Source organism: Anser cygnoides, chromosome 5, assembly GCF_040182565.1.
Source record: "Anser cygnoides isolate HZ-2024a breed goose chromosome 5, Taihu_goose_T2T_genome, whole genome shotgun sequence".
In the NCBI taxonomy this organism is placed as follows: domain Eukaryota; kingdom Metazoa; phylum Chordata; class Aves; order Anseriformes; family Anatidae; genus Anser; species Anser cygnoides.
This window is the reverse complement of record NC_089877.1, coordinates 62,765,011-62,789,549: the sequence shown is the minus strand read 5'-3', so window position 1 is coordinate 62,789,549 and position 24,539 is coordinate 62,765,011. Positions and strand designations below refer to the sequence as shown.

General features: G+C 39.7%; 1 protein-coding gene across 1 annotated transcript; it reads right to left on the bottom strand.

The window, feature by feature from the left end:
• DLGAP5 (DLG associated protein 5) lies at window positions 1-23,541 on the bottom strand. The gene is given in 20 exon segments (XM_066998593.1): window positions 1-1,308; window positions 2,384-2,433; window positions 2,787-2,958; window positions 4,567-4,624; window positions 4,975-5,093; window positions 5,095-5,207; window positions 6,322-6,541; window positions 7,750-7,842; window positions 9,914-10,074; window positions 10,592-10,677; window positions 11,051-11,180; window positions 11,264-11,394; window positions 11,832-12,100; window positions 13,775-13,845; window positions 14,955-15,050; window positions 17,050-17,134; window positions 18,827-18,919; window positions 19,366-19,574; window positions 20,254-20,504; window positions 23,408-23,541. Coding segments are annotated over 20 exon segments (2,562 nt in total). The 5' UTR covers window positions 23,440-23,541; the 3' UTR covers window positions 1-1,185.
• Between the last annotated feature and the right edge of the window lie 998 nt (window positions 23,542-24,539).

The window sequence follows — 24,539 nt, the reverse complement described above, 5'->3', positions numbered from 1 at the left end:
TCATGTTGGCTTCCTCTATTTATTTCAGTGCAGTCAGTACACATCTTCCAGGTTAAAACTTCAGTCCAACGAGAAGCCCCCAGCTGTAATGGCAGTGCTTTCTACTGAGGGATTTGTGTTACATTTGCTCAGTTTAAAATAGAGGTTAGTGGAAGAACACGTGTACTACACTAAGGTCATCACTGCAAGAAGAAGCCCAGTCAGGTATTTCTTAAAAATGTAAGAACATGAGGTACTCGTATATATACACACTTTGTATTTGCATAGCAGTAACTGGCATGCTCCTTGTGCACAAATATATCAGTTCAGGTAAGAGAACGCATAGGGAACAAGATGCGAGAGGAGGCTGCTGTTAACAGGCCAGATGTTCAAAGAAAGAGGTTAAGAGACTTTCACATGAAAAAGGGAAGAGAGAATGGGGTTTAGCTTGAAGGTACTTAAGGACACAGCTCTCTGCTGAGTATCTAAAAAAATCAATGCCTACTTGACACACCGCAAGGAAAAGATACTATCTGACCTTGAAATGCTTGTTCTAATTTCTACTGTTGCAAAGCAAGTGCTTGTTAAACACCAGGAAGAATCCCACAGGAAAGAATAATATGAATCAAACCTTGTCCCATCTGCTGATTAAGCACAGCTGATGTGCAGAATACTGGAGCCAAAGGGTGCAATAGCACCCTCACAACACTGCCTGAATACGAAACAGTGCTTTGGGGCAGGTAACAGGTTGCGTCTCCCCCTCAGAGGTGCCCTCACGCCACAAACAGGGCAGAGGTGTAGCTGCTTTCATAGGCACCTGTTACACAAATCTTATCCCAGCTCTTGTAGAAAGAACTCATGAGGTAAGAAAGGTCAAGACAGAAAAGCTTAGAGATGAACAGTTTTACAACTTGAAGTAGACAGGAAATACATGAAATTATACAAAAATAAAAGTATTTCAGGTTGGAGTCAGAATATGCAGTCACTGGATACAGCAGGAATAACCAGCAAACACCACTACTACTATACAGCAATATTTACAGTGCACCGTGACTGCACCATAACACAGTTACAAAATATTTTAACAAGTTCCACTATAAAATACTACAGGTATCACACAAAACACAGTTCATGGGTTGCAGATTATTCTAAACATCCTCTGTTTTTTTCCCTTATGCAACTTACACATTTCGAATTTCAAGTCACTCATTTTTCCCCAGGGGAAGGAAGAGGAGAAAATACAATAAGGTCACTGAACGTTTCAGCTGCTGCAAGCTTCTGGGCTTTGTTCTTGACCGGAGTGAAGGGCAGCTCACCATCCAGCATCGGCTGCGAGAGAAATCAGTGTGAAGTAAGCATTCAAGCCACAGTTATCTGCTTTACAAACCAGCACCGCAAGAACACATAAGATAAGCTAACAGCGAACTCCTCTCCCTAATGGCATCTGTGAAAACAGCAGACCAACAGTAACTACTGACAGGCAACTGCTTACTTCTGTCAGGTGCCTGCCTGCTTGGAAGGCCACACAACCATCAAAGTACAAAAACGAGCAGAAATTGCTTTTGATAAGACAGGAGAAGCACACAGTTCTCTTGCATCTCAGTCAATACTGCGGACACATCACAGGTTCAGAACACGCGAAGCACAGATCTGCCAGGAAGATCTGAAACCCTTCCTGAAAACTACAGCAACTCAGGAGATGTAAAAATACTGAAACGTGCTTGCTTTTAGGTGGTATTTTGAACTGCGGCTCTTGCTTTGAAAAAGTAATTTACCGCTGTGAGTACCAGTGTAAGAAGTAAGGAATTCTGCAAATTTATTTCCAGACATAACATAAATGAATAGGTGGTCCACATTTTGAAGACACTCATTACTTAAAGCAGTAAGCTATGTTTTAGAGAGGATTTTTTCCATGCAAAACCAAGGAAGCTGTACAGCCAAGTTCTTTTAAAAATTTGGAAGGTTTTGTACAAATGCTTTTCCCCCGTGAATATTACTTCTGGCTGTGTAAGATAAAGCTGTAGAAAAGGGATGGAATAAGTCTTGAAAGCAAGGAATTGGAAGGAAAAGGCCAGGCAGTTCATTTTATGTTAGTAAATATTTACATTTAAATATTTACAAGGAAATCCACAAGAAATGTAATTTAAACCATCGATCTAATGAGATCAGGCATTCTTTCTATGACAAGTATCTCAATTCATCCTACACTCAACATGTGTACTCAACAGCCAGTACAGGGATTCAGGAATTGTGGCCTGAATTTATCAGAATAAGTTGCGTGAACTGACTTGATAACATCATTTTCCAGGGTTTAATTTATTTCATGTAGTAACTGATTCAGCAGCAAAGGTTAACAGTACTGTAAGCAGCAGATTGTTGTAGTCAAACTTAAGGGTCAACTTACTGTATCAAAAGGATTTCTGTCAACGGACGTCAAATCACTACACAAAATATCTGAAAAAAATATTCTTAAGGTTAGTCTGATACTGCTGAAGCTGAAAAAAGTTTTGTTTTCTGTGTTTACCGAAGGAAAATCTAAATGGTCTGCACTTGCTTTTACTGCAAGCCTTTTATATCAGCTTTCTGCTTCACATACCACAGGGAAACTACGAAGAAAAACCAGGGGAACTGTTTGCTCACATGCAAAGCATGAATAAATCATACTAGCTAATGTAGGTTTTGCTACAAGCATGCCTAGATTAACCAAGCTACAACGACAGCGCTTTCCAAGCATAATATTTAGACCATCAAAACTTTAGATTAAACGTAACCACATTGACTACACTAAGCAGCATAAGGATACGCACCTGTTTGTTGTATTTTTGGTTCTCCATACTCAGATAAATTAGTCTCTGTGCAGGTGCGTTCCTTCTCTGGGCTGCCCATGACAATATCTTGTCCCTCTTGTTCTGGAGCCGATAGTTCCATCTCTTCCGTGCCATCCATTACTTTTAACTCACTGTTAGAATTTTCCAGCACCTGAAAAACATGAATTAACTGTTCCTAATCCTCCCTGAGACTAAGATGTCAGCTATATTTGCTTCCCAGAGAGCAGAAAAGAAAGCCTTAGTGAAATTAGTAGGACATAAGGCAGTTCCAATGACACAAGGAGGCCTTATTTTCTGTTTTGTCTGCTGTAAAAGACAGTTGGTCAGCTTTTGATGCAGAAAGCACAAAGGTAAAGAGGTAGCCAGGACATTCGAGGGATGTGAGCTTACAGAAACCCGCACATCTGTGTCATGTTAAGCCAAATCCATACATCTAATCTACAGATATTATAGACAAATCAGAAGAGAGTGGATTTGAACTCCAGTCTCTGTACAAAAGAGGCAGAACAATGCTGGTAGCTTAACACTGATTTATTTCACATGGACTATTTCCCAAACACCCTCGTAATCTCGGTATCGTCTTGAAGAGGGTATGAAGGGTATGAAGTTCTTCCACATGAGAAAAAAATTTGGAAGTTCAAGTGCCAAAAGCATTCTGAGGATGTTCCCTAACAAGACTTTACCTGAAGGAAAACCCTATCAGAAATACTGATTGTTAACGTTTCAGTTTCCCTACATGGTGGCATCACTAACAAGCAATTTCTCATGTGACATGGAAAGGATGAAGTAAAAGGAATAGGAGCAAATTTGTAACCAAGATTTTTAAAAAATGCAGATATGTATGCACATGCATGTGTGCATGCATATGTATGAATAAAGCCTGCTGTAGCCATGCACAGATCCAAGCAGTCAAATAAAAATTAAGATCCTACATTTCCAATGAGTGGTACTGAAGGATGACTAACTCCAAAGAACTGGCCTTCACTGAGTAGCGCAGTACTGCCTAAATTATGGAGGCCCCATTCCAGTTTAAGGATTTTTTATTTATTTATTTTTTTACTCAAAAAAGGAGTCTGCAGGCATCTCAGGTCATCCATTTCTGCACTGATACTTGTATTGCTAACAATGCTCTTGCTATACCTTTAAACAGTGGGACAGCCTAATGGTCTGTTATGGCAACATGAAGACCCAAAGCGCTAGATAATACTGTTACTTTTAGTCTGGGAACCCAAAGGCAAAAGCAGCAGCAGACCCTACTGATGCCTACACTGAGAAGGAAAAAGTAACAGCCTGAAGAATACAGAAGACTTCCTGATGAATATTGGATCTGACATCCAAGTGTCTAGAGCTAATAAAAAAAACTATTAAACCATCAAACCAGGTTGGGGCACCCTTATCCTGAGAGGAAGGATATTTCCTGACAGGAGTTCAGCTCAGGACAACAGAGCAACTAATGGACAAGCTTTGAACACAGAAAGCCAAGTGTCCTCAGAGAGGCTCCAGGGGGGTTTCCTCTCGGTAGGTCTTCTCAGGTAACTCAAGCTGGCACAACAGACAGACTTGAAGCATCATGTTATGCCTCCGCTGCTGACAGGAGGCAGTAATTTGCAGTACTGATTGCAACACGCAGCTCCTCACACACATGGATCATTAATAACTAATCCTACAACGTGAACAACTTTACACAGGAGTATTATTATTTTTTTGGCTAATAGTAGAAAACTATTTAAAGCACATACGTGAACGATGCATGACTTACCTTAGATCCCTCTACTGTGCCAGCAACAGGAATGGGTTCCTCTGCATCTAGGGAAACGCTGAAAGAAAAACAAAAATATTTTCATTTTTCCCAATCATTTTCAAAGATTTTTACTTACCCAAGTGATCTTAAAATTAGTTCTGCAATTATGCTTGCAGGTTTGGCACTAGCCAGCTCTATAAAATTTTCTAGGCAAAAAATAAAACTTGTACCCCAGCAATGAAATTACATTTGGACAAAAGCTCTTCACATTTGCTTGAGGGAAGGAAAAGACACAAGGACTTCACAACACCTTCAACCCTGCCAAATTGGAAGGTAACACTTAATGGGCATTAGTATTAATTTTTCCAATTAAAACTGGAAAATTACTTATACAAAGTTAAGTTAAAGCTGCCTTAACATGTCTACCTGTGTTCAAGACAACCACTAGGGAGAGTTTTTCCAGTGGTAAATTGGTGCATATTCAAATTTTGTGCTGGCTGGAAGCCTTTGAGTGCTGGTGTTGTTTGTTTTGCAGTTGTATCCTCAAGGGTTACAAAGAAGAGAAGAATTTCTCTGCAAAGTTCTGCTGGATGATCTTGGAGTCGCCAGATCTTCAGAAGTCTGCTGGGAAGATCGATGAGATTTCTTTGAAAGCAAGTCTGAAAAAGAGCATTTCGCGTTTCATTACACTACAGCACTTTCCAGAAGATGAAATTAACTGTTAGGATTCTAGCTAGGAGCACACTAGTTTTTACGCTTAATTGTTTTTATAAAATGTTATATTATGATCTTATATACGCTGCAAGTAGAAATTGAAAACAGTGACAAAAGCAGCTCTGTAAGTTAAAGCTACCTTCACTCCAACTAAGCCATTTGGTAATTACCATCCCTTCACAAAGCCTGGAATAACAAGATTTGCTGTTCTTATTAAGAAGTACATATGGTGAAAGGCTTTGTCATTAATTTCAATATTCCACATTAGGTAATTCTGAAAGAATTAAAGAGACAGATTCATAATTGTTTTTTATAGAATTCTGTAATTGTTCAGAGTTACTCAAAGCTTTTCAGGTCTCCTCTACTAACAGGAAGCATACTAAAAGATTACTGGTCTTGTGAAGAGAATCTACCTAAATTGGGAAATTCAGTCATCTTCTGAACTATAAATATGGGAGAAGCAGAACAGCTCTGAAAGAATCAAGGATTACTGAAGATACTAGCTTCACAGATTTAAGTAAGATAGATGCTGAAAATAAGGCTGTATTTGGATTGTCTGCTCAAGAAAAGCGTTAGACTGCTTTTATGGCAGACGGGAATACATTACAACTTTGTTGAACATGAATACTGATCACAGATATATTGTATTTCATCTCTGAAGACAGTAGTGAAAGATTTACTACACAAAAATTCCAATTCACATCTTACAAATAAAGGACATCAGCCTGCATTGACTTTGATGAATGGGTTGTCAGCTAAGTCTGAAGCTCAGATTAAAACTCCATTGCTAAACACATTCTAAAGAAAAAAACCGATCCACCTGCTTTTACCTCTGAGTCTAAGCAGGGATTCCATGTTGCCATAATTGCTTAAAACAGTACGATCATATAGAACAATTTACTTTGGTTTCCTGATGTAACTAACCATTAGTTGAAACATGAATTGTGCCCAGTGCAGGAACTGTATCCAATATAAATTGCATAATTCCTTCCCAGTGAGCTTGGTTCAAACCTTTTCATTTTTTTCAGGTCACAGAAATCATGATTAAGCTCCACTTACCTGGAAAGTTTTTCACAGGGCTTTCAATTCTGAAAAATCCTGCTTCAAAAACCACTTTTTCTACCTCTGGTAGCGTATTCTGATGTGTACAATCAGCAGCTCCATCATTCTTCATTTTGTCCCTCATAGCTGCTTTTACAGCAGCAAGTCTGTTTCGGGCAGCAGTTCTTCCAGCTGCTCCCAGCATTGGTTTGGACACCCCATTTGGAACAGTCTTTTTCTGAAATTGAAAGTCAAGGTCTCATTTGGAAGGTTCAGACAGAGGTAACTGCATATGAACATCTACACACACAGCTGCTGGCCACACAGACAGCAGCAGGCAAAAGCATTGCAGGAGACAAAATCTCTGTTCATCTCCAGAATACCACTGAGTGCTATTCAGTGGTTAAGGTCAGATTTTGATGACAATTTTAAGTATTTCTCATGCCAAGTCTGCAGTTCATTAATACTTGTAGCTTTCTTAAAACTTTTTTTTTTTTTTAGCATTTCTAGTTAATGCTTTTGAGAACAGTGGGATACAGGGACTCCTAGTGGCAGGGAAATAAAGTAACTGCAAGGCAGACACACTTAACCAGAGAAGTCTCTCCTGGCATTTAATTTTTCAAGTTCTGTGTCTTGCATCATCTGTATAGTTCTGACATTTATGGTCAGTTCACACAGACCACATTTCCTCCGGTTTCATGCATCTGCAGTTTCTTATCGACCACCATATCTTTTTTTATGATTAGTTGAGCAGTCTCAAGGAGCTGTACAGAGTTTAGGCAATGTGAATATGATTTTTGATCTTCGATCATTAGAAACAGTTACAGATTTTGAACCGAAGCCAATAAAATAGCTTACATTAAAGCTTATTTTGCAATAATCAATAACTTGTTTTGGATAGCATCAGATCCATTTATGCTTAGAGAATTAGTAGTTTAACACTACCCATGATCTTGTTTTAATGACACACAGATAAAATTCAGCACTCAGTGCTTAAAACTGTCAGGCACTGCCGAATTCCTCTGTAGCAGCTTTATCAGTTAAGTCAGTGCCAACACCAGTGGCTCAGAGGAAGTTTTACACCTGAAGGGTAATTTCTGTTCCAGATTCTTCCTAGTAAGACTAACTAGCAAAGACTCCAATGACTTCAAGAGTCCTTAATTCTTAGTTTTAATCTTACCATACAGAAGAGGCAAGTAATATCACAAACACCAACTGTAAGTGCACATGGGAGACACAAGGAAAAAGGGTGCACCTTGAGATTAATTTCACTGAATAGATGTTGATGATAATGTTCAAATAAAGATGACAGATGAATAAGGCTTTAGAAGTAACTTGCATTTAAGAAGAGTACTCATTACTGCAATAGCTTACAAATGATTTTAAATATGTCAACATGCTTGCATCTTGATGCTTTAGGAGACGCACTTCAGGCTTTATTCATACCTTGACAATGTCTTTGCTTGGGACATCAAGTGGTTGCCACTCATTGTCTTGAAGCATCTTCAGATTATCAAATTTTTTATTCACATCTTCAATCTATTGGAAATCCCAGAGAAGTCCAAGTTTAATTCACCAAACTTACCAGATTTACAGAAAAATGTTTTATGAAGTTAGATAACAATTTAAGCATTGTACATTCAGGTACTTTTGATTTAAATACAGAAGCAAACTAAACCTCCAACCAATAATAAGTATGGAATGTTCTCATGCAGTTGACAGAGTGGTTATGCTAACATACATGAGATACAGGTCTCATTTCTTTAGTTTAAAGTCAGTAGCAGAAGTATCGAATGATTCAGCAAGATCTAATACATATAGTGGGAATCCTGGGGTGTATATAATGGTATTGTGGGGCTGCATTAGGCAAGGCATCGCCAGCAGGCTGGGGGAGGCAATCCTTCCCCTCTACCGTGTGCTGGTGAGGCTGCACCTTGAGTACTGCATCTATCTTAGGGCTCCCCAGTACAAGAGACATGGACATACTGGAGAGAGTCCAGGTAAGGGCCACAAAGATGTGGAGTGTCTCCTATGAGGAGAGAAGAGAGCTGGGACTGTCCAGCCTGGAGAAGAGGAGGCTCGGGGAAATCTGTCTTTAAATACTTGACAAGGAGGGTGCAAAGAGGATGAAGCCAGGCTCTTTTCAGTGGTGCCCAGTGCCAGGACAAGAGGCAGTGGGCACAGTGTGGAACAAACAAGGTTCCCTCTGGACATCAGGAAAAACTTTTTTCACTGGGAGGGTGACCAAGCACTGGCACAGGTTACCCAGAACAGTTCTGGAGTTTCCCTCCTTGGAGATCTTCAAAAGCTGTCTGGACATGGGATCCAGGGCAGCCTGCTCTGGGTGTCCCTACTTAAGCAGGGAGGGTGGACCAGAGCGCCTCCAGAGGTCCCTCCCAACCTCAACCGTTCTGTGATTCTGGGGGATAATGAAAGAGCTGCTTTACAACCTGCGACAGTGCTCACATTTAAGGAATGCACAAGAGTACATTGCACAGGTAGTTACACTAAACCAGCTTGAGTCTTCCGTTGTTTAGGAGATGCCTCATGCAAGCTTGTTTGCCCTTTTAAGCTGCTGGCTTGAACAGCTTCCTGATGCAGTCTGCACTTGTGACATCCAGTGGCTACAAACTAGTTCTGCAGCATTACCTTCTCCCTTACTGGTGCTCAACGTAACAGCCTTGTTTTCCTTCAACTTTGCAATGGAGACACCTGCCTGATTTGCTAGGAAGGCCAACACAAGGCTTGTCTATAGCAGGTCTGTCACTGAAGGAACAAGTCCTTTACATCATCCCCAAAAATGCAAAAGACAAAAATTGAATGCAAGGTAGGGCAGAGTTAGCAGCTCTGTCACTCCATGTTTATCTATGGGAAAAGGCGGGGATGCACAGGAGAAAAACTGCCCCCAGAGACACAGTAAGCACAGGAAAACCCTCTTTTTCATATTACTGGTTCTAAAAATGTTCTCCTCAGTATCTTGGATGTTCAAGAAGCAAGTCAAACCCATATGCTTCCTTGAGGGAATTCAAGATCTATGACTAGGACCCTAGCATTAAATTAAATGCAAAGATGGATTTATTAGAAGTTCCTTTGGTGAATGCTGCTATACAAAAAAATGCTGAGACCTTTTGAACATTTAGAATATTATACTTCCTTCTGAAACCAGCAGAAAGAGAGATGGTTTTCTACCACCCAGCTCTCTAAAATGTTATTGTAGTTTCTGCATAATTGGCATACTGAAGAACAGAACCACTACTTTCAGGTGAGTTCCAGGAATAGCTCCCAGCTTGTGGTCCTGGCGGACACTGTGACCAACTCCTCACTCCAAACCAGAATGAGATCTGGCTACATGCCTTCATTCCAGAAAAAACAGGTCCACAGCCACAAGATGACAACAGGCAAACCAGTCCATGAATTATAAACCATAGTATAACATCAGATATTATTCACTATTAAAGAGTGTTAAACAAGGACCTGCCTTTTTTTTTTTTTATAAATATACTGGAAAAAAACAGATTTTGGATTTTCAAATGAATAGTTTCAATCCATTGCTTGTTAATTACCCCCATCTTATTTATTTATTCTAGTAGATTAACATGAAAGTACATACCTGAAAATAAATCATATCCCAAAATCCATCCAAGTCTGTGCATGTTGTTTCTTTTTCACCCCGTTTAAATTCACAGTTATCCACCAATCCTTCAAACTGTTTAAACCTTTCTGCTATCAGCAGTCTTGTCTGACCAACTGTTGTGCGAATGAGATCTTTAGCTGATGGTAACAGAAAACAAAAGAAAGTATAAGTTGGAGTAACCCATCATTTCACAATGGAGGTAAATAAATACTTGAAGAGTTTAGGATCTATTGCTTCAACTATTTTGAAGTGTTCACACCTGCAATACAATCAGTCTGGAGCATACCTATCCACTGAACTTCTCTAGGCTTGCTTCTTTCAAAGAAACTTTACCAACCCAAAGCCTTTAAGGCAAAAAAACTGACAAGTTAACCAGTTTCTTAAACTAAGTTTTAAAGTTCATGCATTTAAATATACTTACAGAAAAACTATTGTGATAGGCACTTCAGTATCAACTACTACCATGTCACATACTGAAGTTTTAATATTAGGAGGTGAAGCATGCCTTTTTGTCTTGAGACAGATACAACTCGGATGCAGCTTTCACTATGGGCTGCAGGCTACTTTGCAAATATACTCAGGTACATAAACTTTCTTCTGTTACCTTCGGCTACCGTAACACCCCTTTCAGTGCCTATTACAGTTCAGTCTTACCATCCTCTGGAATGTCCAGCTCAAGTTTTCCATCCCACTGAAGGCACTGAGACATCAGCCTCTCTGTCTCAGACTGAAGAATGTTTCTAAAAATAAATAGTGAAAAATATTTTTTGGAGAATATTTGGAGAATAACCGTTGATTATTGCTGTCCTTTCACTTTCAGTGAAGCTAGGCAGTCTTTGAGCAGAACCCATTAGATTGTTTTAATTTGCTGACTAGCTGAGATTCAATTTATGTTTTACTGCTTTCAAGTTTGTATTCCCTAGGACAAGGCATTAGCCTCCAGAATTTTATATTCTTTACTTACACTAACAATACAAGAGGGAAGACAGGAATAAGTATCTACTGAGGTTGCTGGTGACAGACACCAACCACTGTGAACTGTTTACAAGATGTATTACTCATGTTAAGGACCTCAGAAATGACAACAGTGAAGCAAAACAAAAAGACACAAACCTGAAGTAGGGCACGTCATGCTCTTGCTCTCTTATATCATCTGACTTTGTTTCAAGTGCTCTCTCATCTGTAGAAACAGGAATTGTTTCATTTGATCTCTGCATGGAAGTAGTCTCATCTGAGTCTCTTGCTGAAAAATGTTAAAGGCACTTATTCAGAATTTGGTGAAAACTAAAAAACATTCAAGTGATAAACTAAACGTGAACTTTGTACCTCGTTCTCCTTTCAGACTTGTAGTGATCTGCTGCTCTTGAAGGTCTTTAAAAAAAGGTGAAATTTGACTGTTTGAATCAGGCTCTTGTTCCCAGAAAAATCTAGTTTTACTGGATTTTTCAGCTATATTACTGGAAACAAACAAACAGAAAAAGAGGTATGCTTAGAGTTAAGAGACATTGAGAAATTGACCTCTAACATGGCCAAACACATAAAACTGAAAAATTTGGAAGACTACCTTCCATTCAACGATAGACAACACGAGCTGTTAGTATTAAAATAGACACATCTGTGCATAGATATCTACGGCACAGTCCCTCATATATGGAGCTGCTCTACTTCTAAAGCACAGGCAGGATTATGCATTATATAGCTCGCTTTGCTGGTATACTATGTCCACTTTTGATTAAGCAACAGTAGCGACCACGATCAGGTGTTTCAACATCAGAACAATTTGTTACATGTGGCATCTCCCTACAGAAAGATCATGTTTTCTGTAGCATCACGAAGTTTCACTTACATTTATAAGGCCACTTATATTTTAGGACATTTTAAGTAAGAATCTTACACTGGAGATTTTGAAAAATCCCAGAAGGCAGTAGGTGTCAAAAAGGCATTTGCTCTAGAAGGAGTCATGGGTTTAACTTTGTAGGTTGTTAATCCATCTAATGGCTGAAACACAAAGTTTTGAGGTGCAAAGGAGCGCGTTCTGGGTCTCCCTGGAGCAGAATTGTTCTTCTTTTCTTCAGACGTCTGTTCCTCTCTAAGTTCTGATGCTGAACACGTCACTGGATCCAGCTGAGCATTTTCGTTCACTTTATGTTCAAAAGGAATTACCTGCACAAATAGATAAAGCGAACACTCTATTATCAAATCAACGAGCGTGAGTATAGGAACGGGCTGAATTATAACATGACTGTTTGAAAGCCATCAGGAAGGGAACGATTTCAGGTAATTTGCTTTCTACAACAGCATGCATGTACAGAAGTCTTGATTTACCACAGGCCCAACTGGCTTTTGAAAACTGCAAATCATTTTTGCAGCAGGGGTAGTACTTGACCACGAGGAATGTAACAATCCACTGAAGGGGACAGAGTAGCAGAACACCTGGCCTACCAGAGCAGTAATTAAAATTAGCAAATGCTTGCTCCCACTGCTAAAAAAAAATGCTTTAGTGTGATAAGCTCCTCAAGAGCTGAGTTACTGGCTCCAACTGAGACTAGGTCTGTTGAATAATCACAGTTTATTCACATATCCAAAGACTGAAGAACAAGCTAAAAAAAGCTGATAGCTGAGGAATGCAGTCCAAGACGACGAGAATACAAGTGCAGTTAGGACTACAGAACGTTGTTCAAAGAGGAGAAAAAGTTAATCAATAAGTTGAGTCCACATTCCTATGAGATGAGTGACTAGACAATCATACAGAACACATTTCTGAGATACCTACACTGAGATATTGTTAGCTCAAACCAGCCAAAAGACTTCAGACTGTTTTTCAAGAAAATATGCATCTCCAATCTGTTGGAAATCTTGTTATACTTTAGATACCCTTGCTTGGAATGTAAGCTTTGAATTAAAATTTTAACAGATTTGTGACAAGATGACTGAGGTTACAGCAAGGGTTTGCAAACTGGCAGCACAAAGTAACTCCTGCTTGCAAAGAAGTACTTACTTGAACCAGGATGTAAGTGCCTTTTACCTCCTGTCAGTATTTGTACGTGATTGCACCAGCTTTAAGACAATCCTAGAGCACAGCTGCAGTTGCTGAAATAGGACTGGGGATAGGAGATGTGGGGGGGACATGAGTGAGAGGGGAATTACAGTGTAAGGAAGGACAAAACACGGATGATTCTTGCACAGGATTGTGAGGGCATGAATGCATAAGCAAATTGTTTAGCAACCTGGGTTGGAGGACTATGACGAATTCAGATACTGTGTTCTCTACACTGAGGCAAAAAAAAGTTCAGTTCCCTTTGCCAGGGCTATAACAAAAGCAACTACCTTTAATTATAATAAATCTTTTAAGGAAAAATATTCTCAGGTATGTTCTTGGTGGTTTAAAGCCTGAAAATGCATTTAATTCTCAGCTTCTAAAGTCTTGTATTATTACTTGAGCATCAAAAGGATACATTCAGAGTATGTTACAAAAAGGAATGAATTGCACAAAATTATGCACACTAGATAATATCAGCAAATGAGCAGGCCTTTTTTTCTTTAAGTAGTTGAAATATCACATCTCAGATGTTATGTAAGACCTCTAATTTAAATTAATTGTCCAAAACTTGAGGATTAGTAAACAAGGCATCCAAACAAGCAAATCAAATTTGGTCTTAAGTTTTAAAAATAAGACAACATAAATACTTACAGCTTCTTCCCAAAATGTAGTTTATTAGTGAACTTCCAATTACCTACATGCCTGAGTACAACCATATTTAAGCAACAGTTTCACTACCATTTGTTACTCTTAAATCAGTTTTACTGCTTTTCCATTTCAAATATTAAATGACCTACCTCCATGACACCAGGTTTGACCGCTTTCTTCTCCTTTGCTACATTTGCTGTCTTTCTCTGTGACTGGTTACCTAGAGAGAGACAAAATCTAGAAGGTCAAAAGGCATCTGATTAAGGCAACTGCTCACTGATCTTTCCAGAAGATTGACATAAAAGTCTGGTGGTTAAAGACAGGGAGAGATTGTTTTGCTTCTCAAGTAAGTGGCTAGAGGGCAGATGCCTAATTGCAAGAGTTCATTCAAAAGAAAACCTGAACTAGGATTGAACAGCCTATTAAGAGATGTATCACCAGGAGAGGAAAAGGAATTCATTAAGCCATTAGTCTTTAGATGTTTTCATATACTGAAAGAGTTCACTTCATTTCCCTAAAGGCTGAAGAAATACTGTTAAGTCAGTTTGAGTTCAGATTTGGAATTTAAGTTTGGTATACAACTTCCACAGGAAGATTGAAACCAACACTATTGCAGCTGTACTTTCAGCCTTCTGTCATATATAATACAAGGGACACTGCAAAACGTTTTGGAGAATATCCTGAGGACAAGACAATATTGCTAAAAGTTTCCCCTAGTTTAGTAAACAAACATGGATGAGGGAAAATTCCTGACTTGAAGAACACAGGATCTCATCTCTTCCAGAGGCATCTGTTCCTGATCTTATTAGTCACATGTCCTTAAACAGTGATACACCAAATTGGCAAACCTTTCCCAGTTCTGTTTTTGTTCTTTCAGTCTGTAATTACCATATGCATATTGATGCTCCACACTGATGGATTTTACAGGAAACTGTCCAATGTTAGCTTCAACATCTTGATTTCAATATTGCAATAAAGTTCCAGATGAGATTTGAAGTGATAGAGTATTTAATCCTTCTCTTACATGACAATTTGGCATGATTTACATACGGTCTGTCTTTTCCAAGGAGACAGCTACACACCAGGATAGTGAGCTAAGACAGTTCAGAGTATCTCTACAGCACAGAATACCATAGATAAGCAAGATCCTAAAGACAAAACTGTCTCTAGCATATCATTTGACAATACGTTTAGCAGCAGCACATACACATAAGCGTTGCTTCCAGCGTTCACTTACACAGCACTGGGCAGGACATCTCTTTACAGCACACACTGCCAGATACTTACATATCAGCTACACAAGACGACTGTATTTACTGCCTCACTTACCAGCAGTAGCAGTAGTTTTCAGCATCTGCCTAGCTGCAGAGGAGGCTGCTCTGGTGATTCTTACATTTGGGGCTGTCTGGACCACAGTCTGCAACACTAAGAAACATTAATTCCAGAGATAAGCTTTCTAAGGAGCTGCATTCAAGCAATATAAGTGAAAGCTTCAGTTTTGTAAAAATCGAAGTTGTACCAGCAATTATCAGTTGCATTAGTTTGCCAGAATTGTCAGGAGGGGTGTTTTTTTGGTCAGTTCCATGCAAGCAGAGCTAAACATGGACAGCCCAGCTTAGCCTTGGCATCAAGGATATTGACAGAAGATGGTTTTGTTGCACAATAGTACTGCCAGGATCCTGCTAAAAACAATGTACCAGTGTGCTAAATGCTACATACAAAGCTTAAGAATCCCTTCTCAGTGTTCACTGCTATCATAGACAAATTCAACGTTTCCATTACGATGCTCATTACATGAAAGTTTTCTAAGGTGTGAATTTAATAAAGTATTCCTTAATTTGAGTCATCCCCAAATTATTTTTATTAAATAGGACTCGGATTCATATACTATATTACACATCTTCGTAATTGTCATCTGTGTTTTAGCACTGTTTCTAACTTCCTTATTTCCTTCAAAAATGATATTCTCTTGCACAAAAACATTAACAAGCTCTTTATTTCATTCTCTGCCTTTCTATATCTGCCTGAAATCGAGTAGCCCCACTTGGTTGCTGTTAATGGTATTTCTTTTATTTTTATTTTTTAAATGTCATTCTACTTGCCACATAATTACTGCTTGACAAGTTGGGAAGAAATTACTAGATAAATAACTATAACATCTGATTTATCCAAATGTTCACTTCCCTAACATTTTCATACTAATGTTTAAATACATATAATGCATATTCTTGCTTCAACAAAAAGCATTATCGAGTCTGGTGGATAATTTTTGAAAAAAATAAATGTTTCAATTGTTATACCAAACACTGATAATGGATTTTCTCAATATTCTCTGAAGGTATGAATGAAATTTATTTAAGTAGACATCTGCTGCTTGCTGATTTAATTACTTTAGTGATATGAAATTCAGTTCACCCTGAATTATGGAATATCATGTGTTAACATAAGTATTCTACATGACTTAGCATTATCAACTTAAGGCACGGACATCACTGTGCAACCAGAAAGAATTTATAGTCAAAGGTATTCTATTTGCTTAAACAAACGTGGCATGTTTTTTCTCTTTTACACTGTTTTCTCCATAAAAGTATGAAATCATCACATAGAAAGTCCAACAACTAGACAGATACAGAAGAGGCTGTCGTAAAATATGAAAACATAAGATCGTACTTATCATTTACTGAAGCAGACAATCACACAGTCAGTTACATTAGTGTGTATCAAAAGTTTGGGCTCTTATCTCCTACATTATATGCTAATACGCTCTACCAGCAGGATATTCTTCTCCAGATTTTTTCCAACGTTAAATGAAACTTGCATGACTTAGAGAACAGAACCAATGGCATATCTGCTGTATAGATCCACACTTCACTCAAAATATTTACAGCTTATATAATCAACTATTTTTCAGGCTAGCCACAATAACGAAATAAAATCATATTTTAATTGTATCAACTATCCTTCACCTTTCCAGGTGAAGCCATTTGATCTTCTCTAACAGCAGCTACATGTGGTATTTTTCTTAGAGACAAACAGGAAGCTCTGCACAAGTCCAGCTGTGGAGGCAGCGAGCAGTCATACAATTCTACTTACTGATCTTTTTCTTGTCCCTTCGCTAGGCTGAATAATCAGTAACCAGAACTGCATTAAGTATCCCGCATTCCATTTCCCCTGGCCAACAGAGGCAACAAGTACATGCAATACCTAGAGCCACACGCACAACAGTTTATCAGCAGCTGTTCTTGTTGTAGCTGGTAGGAATGGTCATCCTAAAAACTGTCTTATTCCCTAAACCCAAAAATGAACTGTGGATCTCTCCCAAAGATGTTCTTCGCCTCACTCCCATAACATGACAACTGACTCAGAAGAATAAAACAGCAGCGCCCTTGCAGATTCAGATGTAAGGAGCATTCTACTTCCATACCTTTCCCTTTTTCAGCCATTTTGTCTGTACTCTTCTGTTTACATCCTGCTTGCGTAGGGCGCACACTATGCCCGTTGGCACAGACCTGCAAAAGAAGATTGCATTTTATGAAGCATCGGATTTCCAGAAATGAAATAGCCCAACTTCTATCCTCAGCTTTCTATCCTAGCCTCCAGTAAAACAAATGGCCAAGTAATTTGGCACAAAGAGCTTTAAAGAGTAAAGAGAAGTTAAAGATAACTAAAATAGCTCATTTTAGACATGTGTTAACATGTTATCCGTCTAATTAGGAATTTGCAAAAAGAATTAAGAAAATTGAAGAAACTGTTTAGTTTACTTTGAAAATAGGTGCTAATTACTGCCCCAAGTTAGTTTGTATTATGTGATTTATGTGATTTAAAAGCTGCTTTTCTGAAAGATTCAGCATTAACTCAGTTCTCCCTTCATACAGTTATGACTGGAAATCTTCCAAACACATTCAAGTTGCATAAGACAAGATTGCTAGATTCAAATTATAGCTTTTTACAGATTACTGCAGGTGAAATTCCTCAAACTACTTTTTTTGTGCAAGTAATATCAAAAGAGACTGCCAAGATTCACAGTAAAGAGTGCCAACACTGAAGTGCTTCCAAGTTTGAGCAGTAAAGATTAATCATGAGTAATGCCTACAGTAATTGCATCTCAACAATACGCACATATATATAAGGATTTTAGGCCTTAAAATTAAATGGAAATTTGCACAACTGCTATACGTTGTCTTTGAATGTTAGCCACTGGTTTTACTCATTTGTATTACTGACCATAGTATGGAAAACATAAAACAAAAACCATCTTACACATAAAATTATTCCCCTTAATAAAACAAACAGCTCCGTGTCCAGCTTGTTGAAAATAATGTATGCAAGACCACTATTGCTGAATTTGCTAATGTGAGATGAAATATTCTACAGATTTAAAAACTTGAATATCATTTCGTCTTTATGAAATTAAGATGCCAAATTAACAAAAATAAATAGGATTTAACAGTTTTGTGCACCAGATCTGTCACTGTAGTCCCCATGAAGTCAGACTAATAGGTCTGATCAGTAACTCGATCTCTCATCTTTAACAAGTAGATAAATAAGGTGACATTATAGGCAAGAATGTTTTTAGGTTGAATTTTAAAAACAAGTGTTCTTTCCTACTGGGCGGATAAAACACACAAAACTTGTAAAACGTTTTAACAATGTAGTCAATTTGCTGGGTTACCTTCAAGTTTTTGAAGCTAGAATGTGATGTAGGAAGAGAAATGACTTTTTATAATCTGCATTCATCACACATTTTCTGTATTCATGAGAGAGTCACTGGCTCTCCAAGCCAAAAAGTATTTAACTCATTACTGTCTCCATTCTTATTTGCATTCCTTGCTGACTATTTAAGTGCCTGTGCACTCAAGAGTCAAAATGGATCAAGTTTGTGATTTGAATAACAGTCAGGTGGACTAAACACCGATCAATATTTCATATGGAAAAAGGGATCCGGAAGATCAGTACACTTCCCTTTGGTTTGTACCGACCTAATCAAACTCTCTGTAGTTCAGTTCAACACAATGCTCAAACCAGCACAAAAAAAAAAGTCTACCAGCTCACTGAAACTTTTCTGACCTAATTTGTCATTCTCACTGGGAAAACCTGCTTGGAGACAGCACTCCATGTCAGAATACAATTCTGAGTTACGGCCTAAAGGATAATTACATCGTTTTCTCCAAGATTCGCTTAAGTTTATATAAGAGACAAACCGTAGAAGGCTTAGATGTTGTTGGTATCACAGCTTTTTCTGCTTGGTTCTTGGCCTTTGATCGAGTAATCCTCCCAGAGAAAGCAGGAGCTGCCTGGAAACATTCCCAAGGAAACAAAGAGTTAACTACTCCTTCCTCTCTCTGCCATCACTGCTAGAATGAGCAAGAAGCAACACGCCTGTACACTTAAAGAGTCAAAATGGATCAAGTCTGTGATTTGAAAAAACTTAGTCAGATGGACCAAATACCAGTTACCAGTTCTAAAATAACTTGGTTATTTCATTTGCAGATGAACTGCTGTAATTTCTGACCTGAGAACATAGACCAAACCAAAAAATCAACACATCATTTATATTACTTCCTGCTTAGTTTACAAAAAGAAGGCAATTACTCCCTTATTCTTCCTTATTATAAAATATTTATAAAGTATTTATATTATAAAAGGTTTAATTCACATAACTTGCATGGCTTTGTATATAAACAGAAATTGTAATATAGTACATCAACTTAATTTAGATATTTAATATTACTCTTATTACCTTCTCCCTTGGCTTCACTGTCACAGGATCTTCAGGTACAAGTGAAAGAAATCCAGGTGCAGTAGGTCTATACAACCCAACTTTAAACACACCCTTTTTTGCTTTCTCTCTTTGCTCTCTTAGTTTTCGAAGTTCCTTTTCTTCTTTATAGCGTTGAAGCATTTCCTTGCGATCATTAATCCTCTTGGTGGCTGCATCTGTAGGCTGTTCTGAAGCAAAGATGAAGGCACAGATATTACACAACATCATAGAAAGTTTTCAGCCAAGAAAAGTGAGAAAATATGTTGGAAAACTGCAAATTTCTTTTTTCCAAGTTACAAGAGGAACATACTAGGCCAGCAAGTAGAAGATTCTGAAGTACATGCCTACAATTTTCAGTTGAAGACTTATAAATACATGTGATCTATCACCTTGCTAAAAACAAATTACCTGCATTGTTTTAGCCATTCCCACAAAGAAACTAGCAACTTTAAAAATAAAATTATAATATGCATTATCCATTGCTAAGCATACTTTAAGCACATGACAGATACCAGTAATATGTAGATGAGATTATAGGTCAGGTTTATTCGCTTCTTGAACAAAGCAATCCTTAAGAGACTTCTCATTGAATATTAATAGTCAAATGCATTTCTTCTTTGTCCACTGCAGACAAATCACAGTAAAGGCTAATTCATACCACTGGAGCCATAATGGAAGGCAAAGCTGTATTAAGACCATTTGCTTGATTGTTAGAAGAACCGACAGTCATTTCTTTTTAAATCTTAAACCATTCCCTCAAATTAAGGTGTGGACCTCAGTTTGGTTCCTGGGATAACATTACTAAATTCACTTAAATACATTTTTTTTAACAATTTTTGAAAAGCTTAACAACTAGGCTTTACTTACTCTGTTTCACACTGCTGTTCTCTTGAGAGCACATCTCACTTGTCTCATTTCGTTGAGAGACTCCTCTGTCTTTCGATAACTGAACGTTGACATCTGCCAATCCAAACTGTCTGCCCTTCTCAAACAACTTGTGTCTGTTCTCCTTCTGAAGCACCGATTTTCTGCGAGCAACTTTTGTTCTGATGGTTTCTGTACTCAAATCCTTTTTGTATCGACTGGCGAACTGGGATGTAGCAGCCATCTTGGTTATCCTGGACAAAAAAAAATCATAATGATTAGGAAAAAAAGCTGTAATGGTTTGTTTGCCCTTTTTATTAGGGTTTACATGTTATGAACAAAGAAAGCCCTGGGTTCTTCATTTCTGTATGTGTACCAGAGAAAACACAAATAATGATTTCAGCATGACTCCTCATTATTTGCTTTATGTATTTGAGGCGCTAGTTTGTTTATCAAGCTGTCAACAAATCCGACAAAATTAGTAGGGAAGGCTTTGTCACTGCCAGGGACTGGCCGGCTAGCCTGTTTCCAGCACAGATGTTTTTCATGTTAAGGAGACAAGCAAGTAAATGACAAGGTTGCAGGACAATACTTGGAAGCAACATTGCCACTGAGCGTTTAGATTATACCCTATCTGATGGCAAGGCAGTTTTGTCATGCATCAGAGCACTTGGCTCTGGTTCCCAACCGAGTTTCCAGGATGCAACTGGAACACAATGGCGTTTATTTCAAGCAGGATTTCTCCCTACTTTTTTAACCTGAGGAAGACCTGATGAAAACATCAGTTGCTCTGTACATGCTGTGCTAATAGGGACACAACAAGCTCCATCGCCTGCCTCCCAACCGAAGCCTGTCTGGCTAAGGGTTGTCATGCTTCCTGGAGGGGTCAGGCTCAGTTCCTGCAATTGGTCTTACTCTGCCGGCCCCTTCAACCAGGGCGCTTTAGAAACCTCATCTTCCATTTGTTAAAGAAAATAGTTTTAGGGTAAGAAGGGTGATGCAGCTAAGCTAAATAACCAACAAAGGTCAGCACAGAGGCTGTCAATTTCATGACAGTGAGCTTTGTTCAAAAAAAAGGGATAGTTAGTGAACTGGACAGAAAAGATCAGCCTTGACCATGGCTATACAGGATTTCTTAGTCAAAAAATACTATTTGCTCACAGTATCTCAAGCCAAAAATGAACACCAGAGACCTAACTGAAAACCTAGTTGTCAGAAAAAACAGAATACCAAAATAAGCAGAAACAAAAACGATGTACTCTTAAATTAAATATACCTCTTGAAAAAGCATGGAGAGAATCTGAACTACCCTAAGAAGGAAAACAAAGGCTGTATTCTGGAGCTGGCAGCGGCAGCCCCTTGTGCCCAACTTCATGGCAGTATTCACGTACCGAGTAACTTGCACAGCACCAACAGCACTTCCACTGCCATCTGTAAGGGCTTGGAATAGATACTGGAGACTATGTATGAGTCAGAAATCTAAATGGGTATATTTTAGTTTTTTCTCCCAATAAGCTTGGCGGTGCAGGAGAGCAAAATGGTGAGGAAGAATAAATGATCAAGTGGGGAAAAAAAGCAAAACTCAGTTTAAAGTACTCAGATCAGAAGCTGAATCTCTTCCACACAATCTTGGAAGAGCTGGTGCATTTCAATGCCGCCTGATTTGTTAATATCACGCATCTTACATCTCATCTTTCATTCTGTGTTCCAACTTTCAGAGATTCATTAAAGATGTCAGATAATTAACAATGACTGCAAATGATCAGACTAACTCTGTAGCTCACGGGTCACATTTATCCCGCTTTACAGGTAAGTGGTTAAGGAAGGTTAAATGCTGAGCTTCTCCAATAATCATCTTTGGACTGATCTTGTTAGCCGTTCCCAGGGTGTTATGGAAAACCATTAAGAAATTTAGAGGCAGTATATTGCTATCTACTTCCTAGAAGAAGCAGATCTCTTATGCCTACTGAAAGGAAATCGTTCCTAAAAGTAGCAGCTAACATCAAGCCTCTACACTCATCCTCTGTGGTGTTAAAATTAAGAAGTTGAGAGATCTGGCTAAAAAGTTTATTCTAACTGAAAGAGCATTTCTTCCAAGTGAAAGTCCGCAATTGTTTCCAACTCCCCACTTCTGAGCTAAGACAATATTAGGTGTGTCACTCCTATAAGCTCCAAGAGCCATCTCTCCACCGTCACACTATTTACTGTTAGATTCCTTCTCAGAATTGTGACAACTAGCAAGCTTCTTAAGTTCATCTCTCCCAGGGATGGGCTTTGTTAAAATCAAAATGATTGTTTTTCCTCACCTCTTCCTTTAGTTTTTCTGAAGCAGTTTACAGGTCGGGTCTCTCCAATGACTAGGCAAAGAAAGGGGAGCAGAGGGGGGGATGTTGTCCAAATGTTCCACGATCAGCTGACAAAGCTTCTGCCTGACCTGTTCTAAATCCTGGAGTCCCCAGATCTCCAACAACTTGTGGGACAAGTTCCCTGTGCCTGGGGCTCCTTTACATGCTCTATACACAGCAACAGACCTAGATCGCGTGCACAAAGTTTAATTCAGTGCCTTGGTAAAAGTTAATATGCCTATAACCACAGAGCAGGTGGTGTTATGCATCAGGCAAGCTTACAGCAAGCTGCATTTGACTTATACTTCAATAAGCATGTTAACACTTTACCTTGTATTTTAAAGAGTATTTTTCTAGCTGTTGTAATACATTTCCACTTAATTCTTTCTGCCACGAATAAGCACCAAGAGCAAGTAATCTACTTTCGAGTAAGTAGCCCTACAGAAGAATTCATCAGAAAAGTGAGGCATAATGTAAGCAGATAGAGAAAAAAGCGCTTCCCCTTATTTGTAATGCAACGGTATCACGAATTCACAGGAGACAGAGACGGAAACCTCCTGGGAGAGGGGCCCCGGGCCTCACGGCAAGCCCCTCACAGCCCCCCCAGTGCCCCTCACAGCCCCCCCAGTGCCCCTCACAGCCCCCCCAGTGCCCCTCACAGCCCCCCCAGTGCCCCTCACAGCCCCCCCAGTGCCCCTCACAGCCCCCCGGCCACACAACCCCGTTGCCGGCCGCGGCCCCCCTCCCGCCCGTACCTGCCCGGCCTCAACGCCCCGCTCCCCGCCGCCTCCCCGCTCACTTTCAAATCTCACCTCCCGACGCTCATTGGCCAGCCCCGGCGCATCCGCGGGATCTCATTGGTCAGCCCCCAACGGTCAGTCGATGGGCGGAACCTAACTCGCGGAGCGAGATGTTTATTGGTGGCCGCCTGTGCTGTGCTTGATGCTCATTGGCCGGCAGGCGGCGCTGGGAGGGGAGGCGGTGAGGGGTTGCCGCGCTCCGCTCTAAGATGGCGGCGGCCTGAGGGGGCTGAGGGGGCGGTGGGTCCCGTCAGCGGGTCCCGCGCTGCCGGCACACGCCTTACTGCGGGAGGGGAGGGCCGCTGGGTGTCAGCGGGATGCGGCCGCCGTAAAAAATGAGGCCAAATCGTGGGTTGTGCTGAGTTTTGTCAGGGCAAGAATAAAGAACTGTGTGAGACTCCCAAGCACTGTAGGAATTTTCAGATGTTTCAAGGTTCACCTGACTAAGACACTTTATAAAAATGCATCCCTAGTCCATTACACATCCTCCACATTTATTGTAACCTAGTGCACACCAGCCCTCATCTCCCGTTTCCTCCTGTACTTCATGCCACAGCGACCCCAGGTTTGCTGGGGTGGCTTCTGTTCGAGGTCCTTCTCAGGTGCCAGGCAGCTTGCGAGGCGCTTGTTTATAAAAATCTGCAAAAATTAAGACGTAAAAGTGTTAATGAGGAAAGCAGCCGCTTGGTGGCGCTGCCAAAATGTAGGTTGGCAGTTGAGGAACGATGAGTGCCAGACAGGAAACTGCTGAGCGCTCGGTATGGTCAATGGTGGATGACAGCCATACCTTGCAAACAGCGTAAAAATGCGGCGTCTCCGGGCAGTGTTACAGTAAACAATGGGTATACTTTTATTTAAACACGACTACAATGAAAGAAGACAGCGATAAGTGGATTAAAGACCATTCAGTCAGAAGGCAGAGCTGCTTCCCGCAGCAGCACTCGGTCTTGCATCGCTCCAGGCTGGCTCTGCGCGTCACGAAACGCAGCTGTCAAAGAAACGCCACCACACATCTCCCTGTATGAACTGCCAAGGGATGGAGCAGAGGTTCAGAAACTTTGAAAATCCCGAAGAACCCTAAAATTACTGATTTACTATAAAATAATCACAGAATCACAGGCTGGTTTGGGTTGGCAGGGATCTC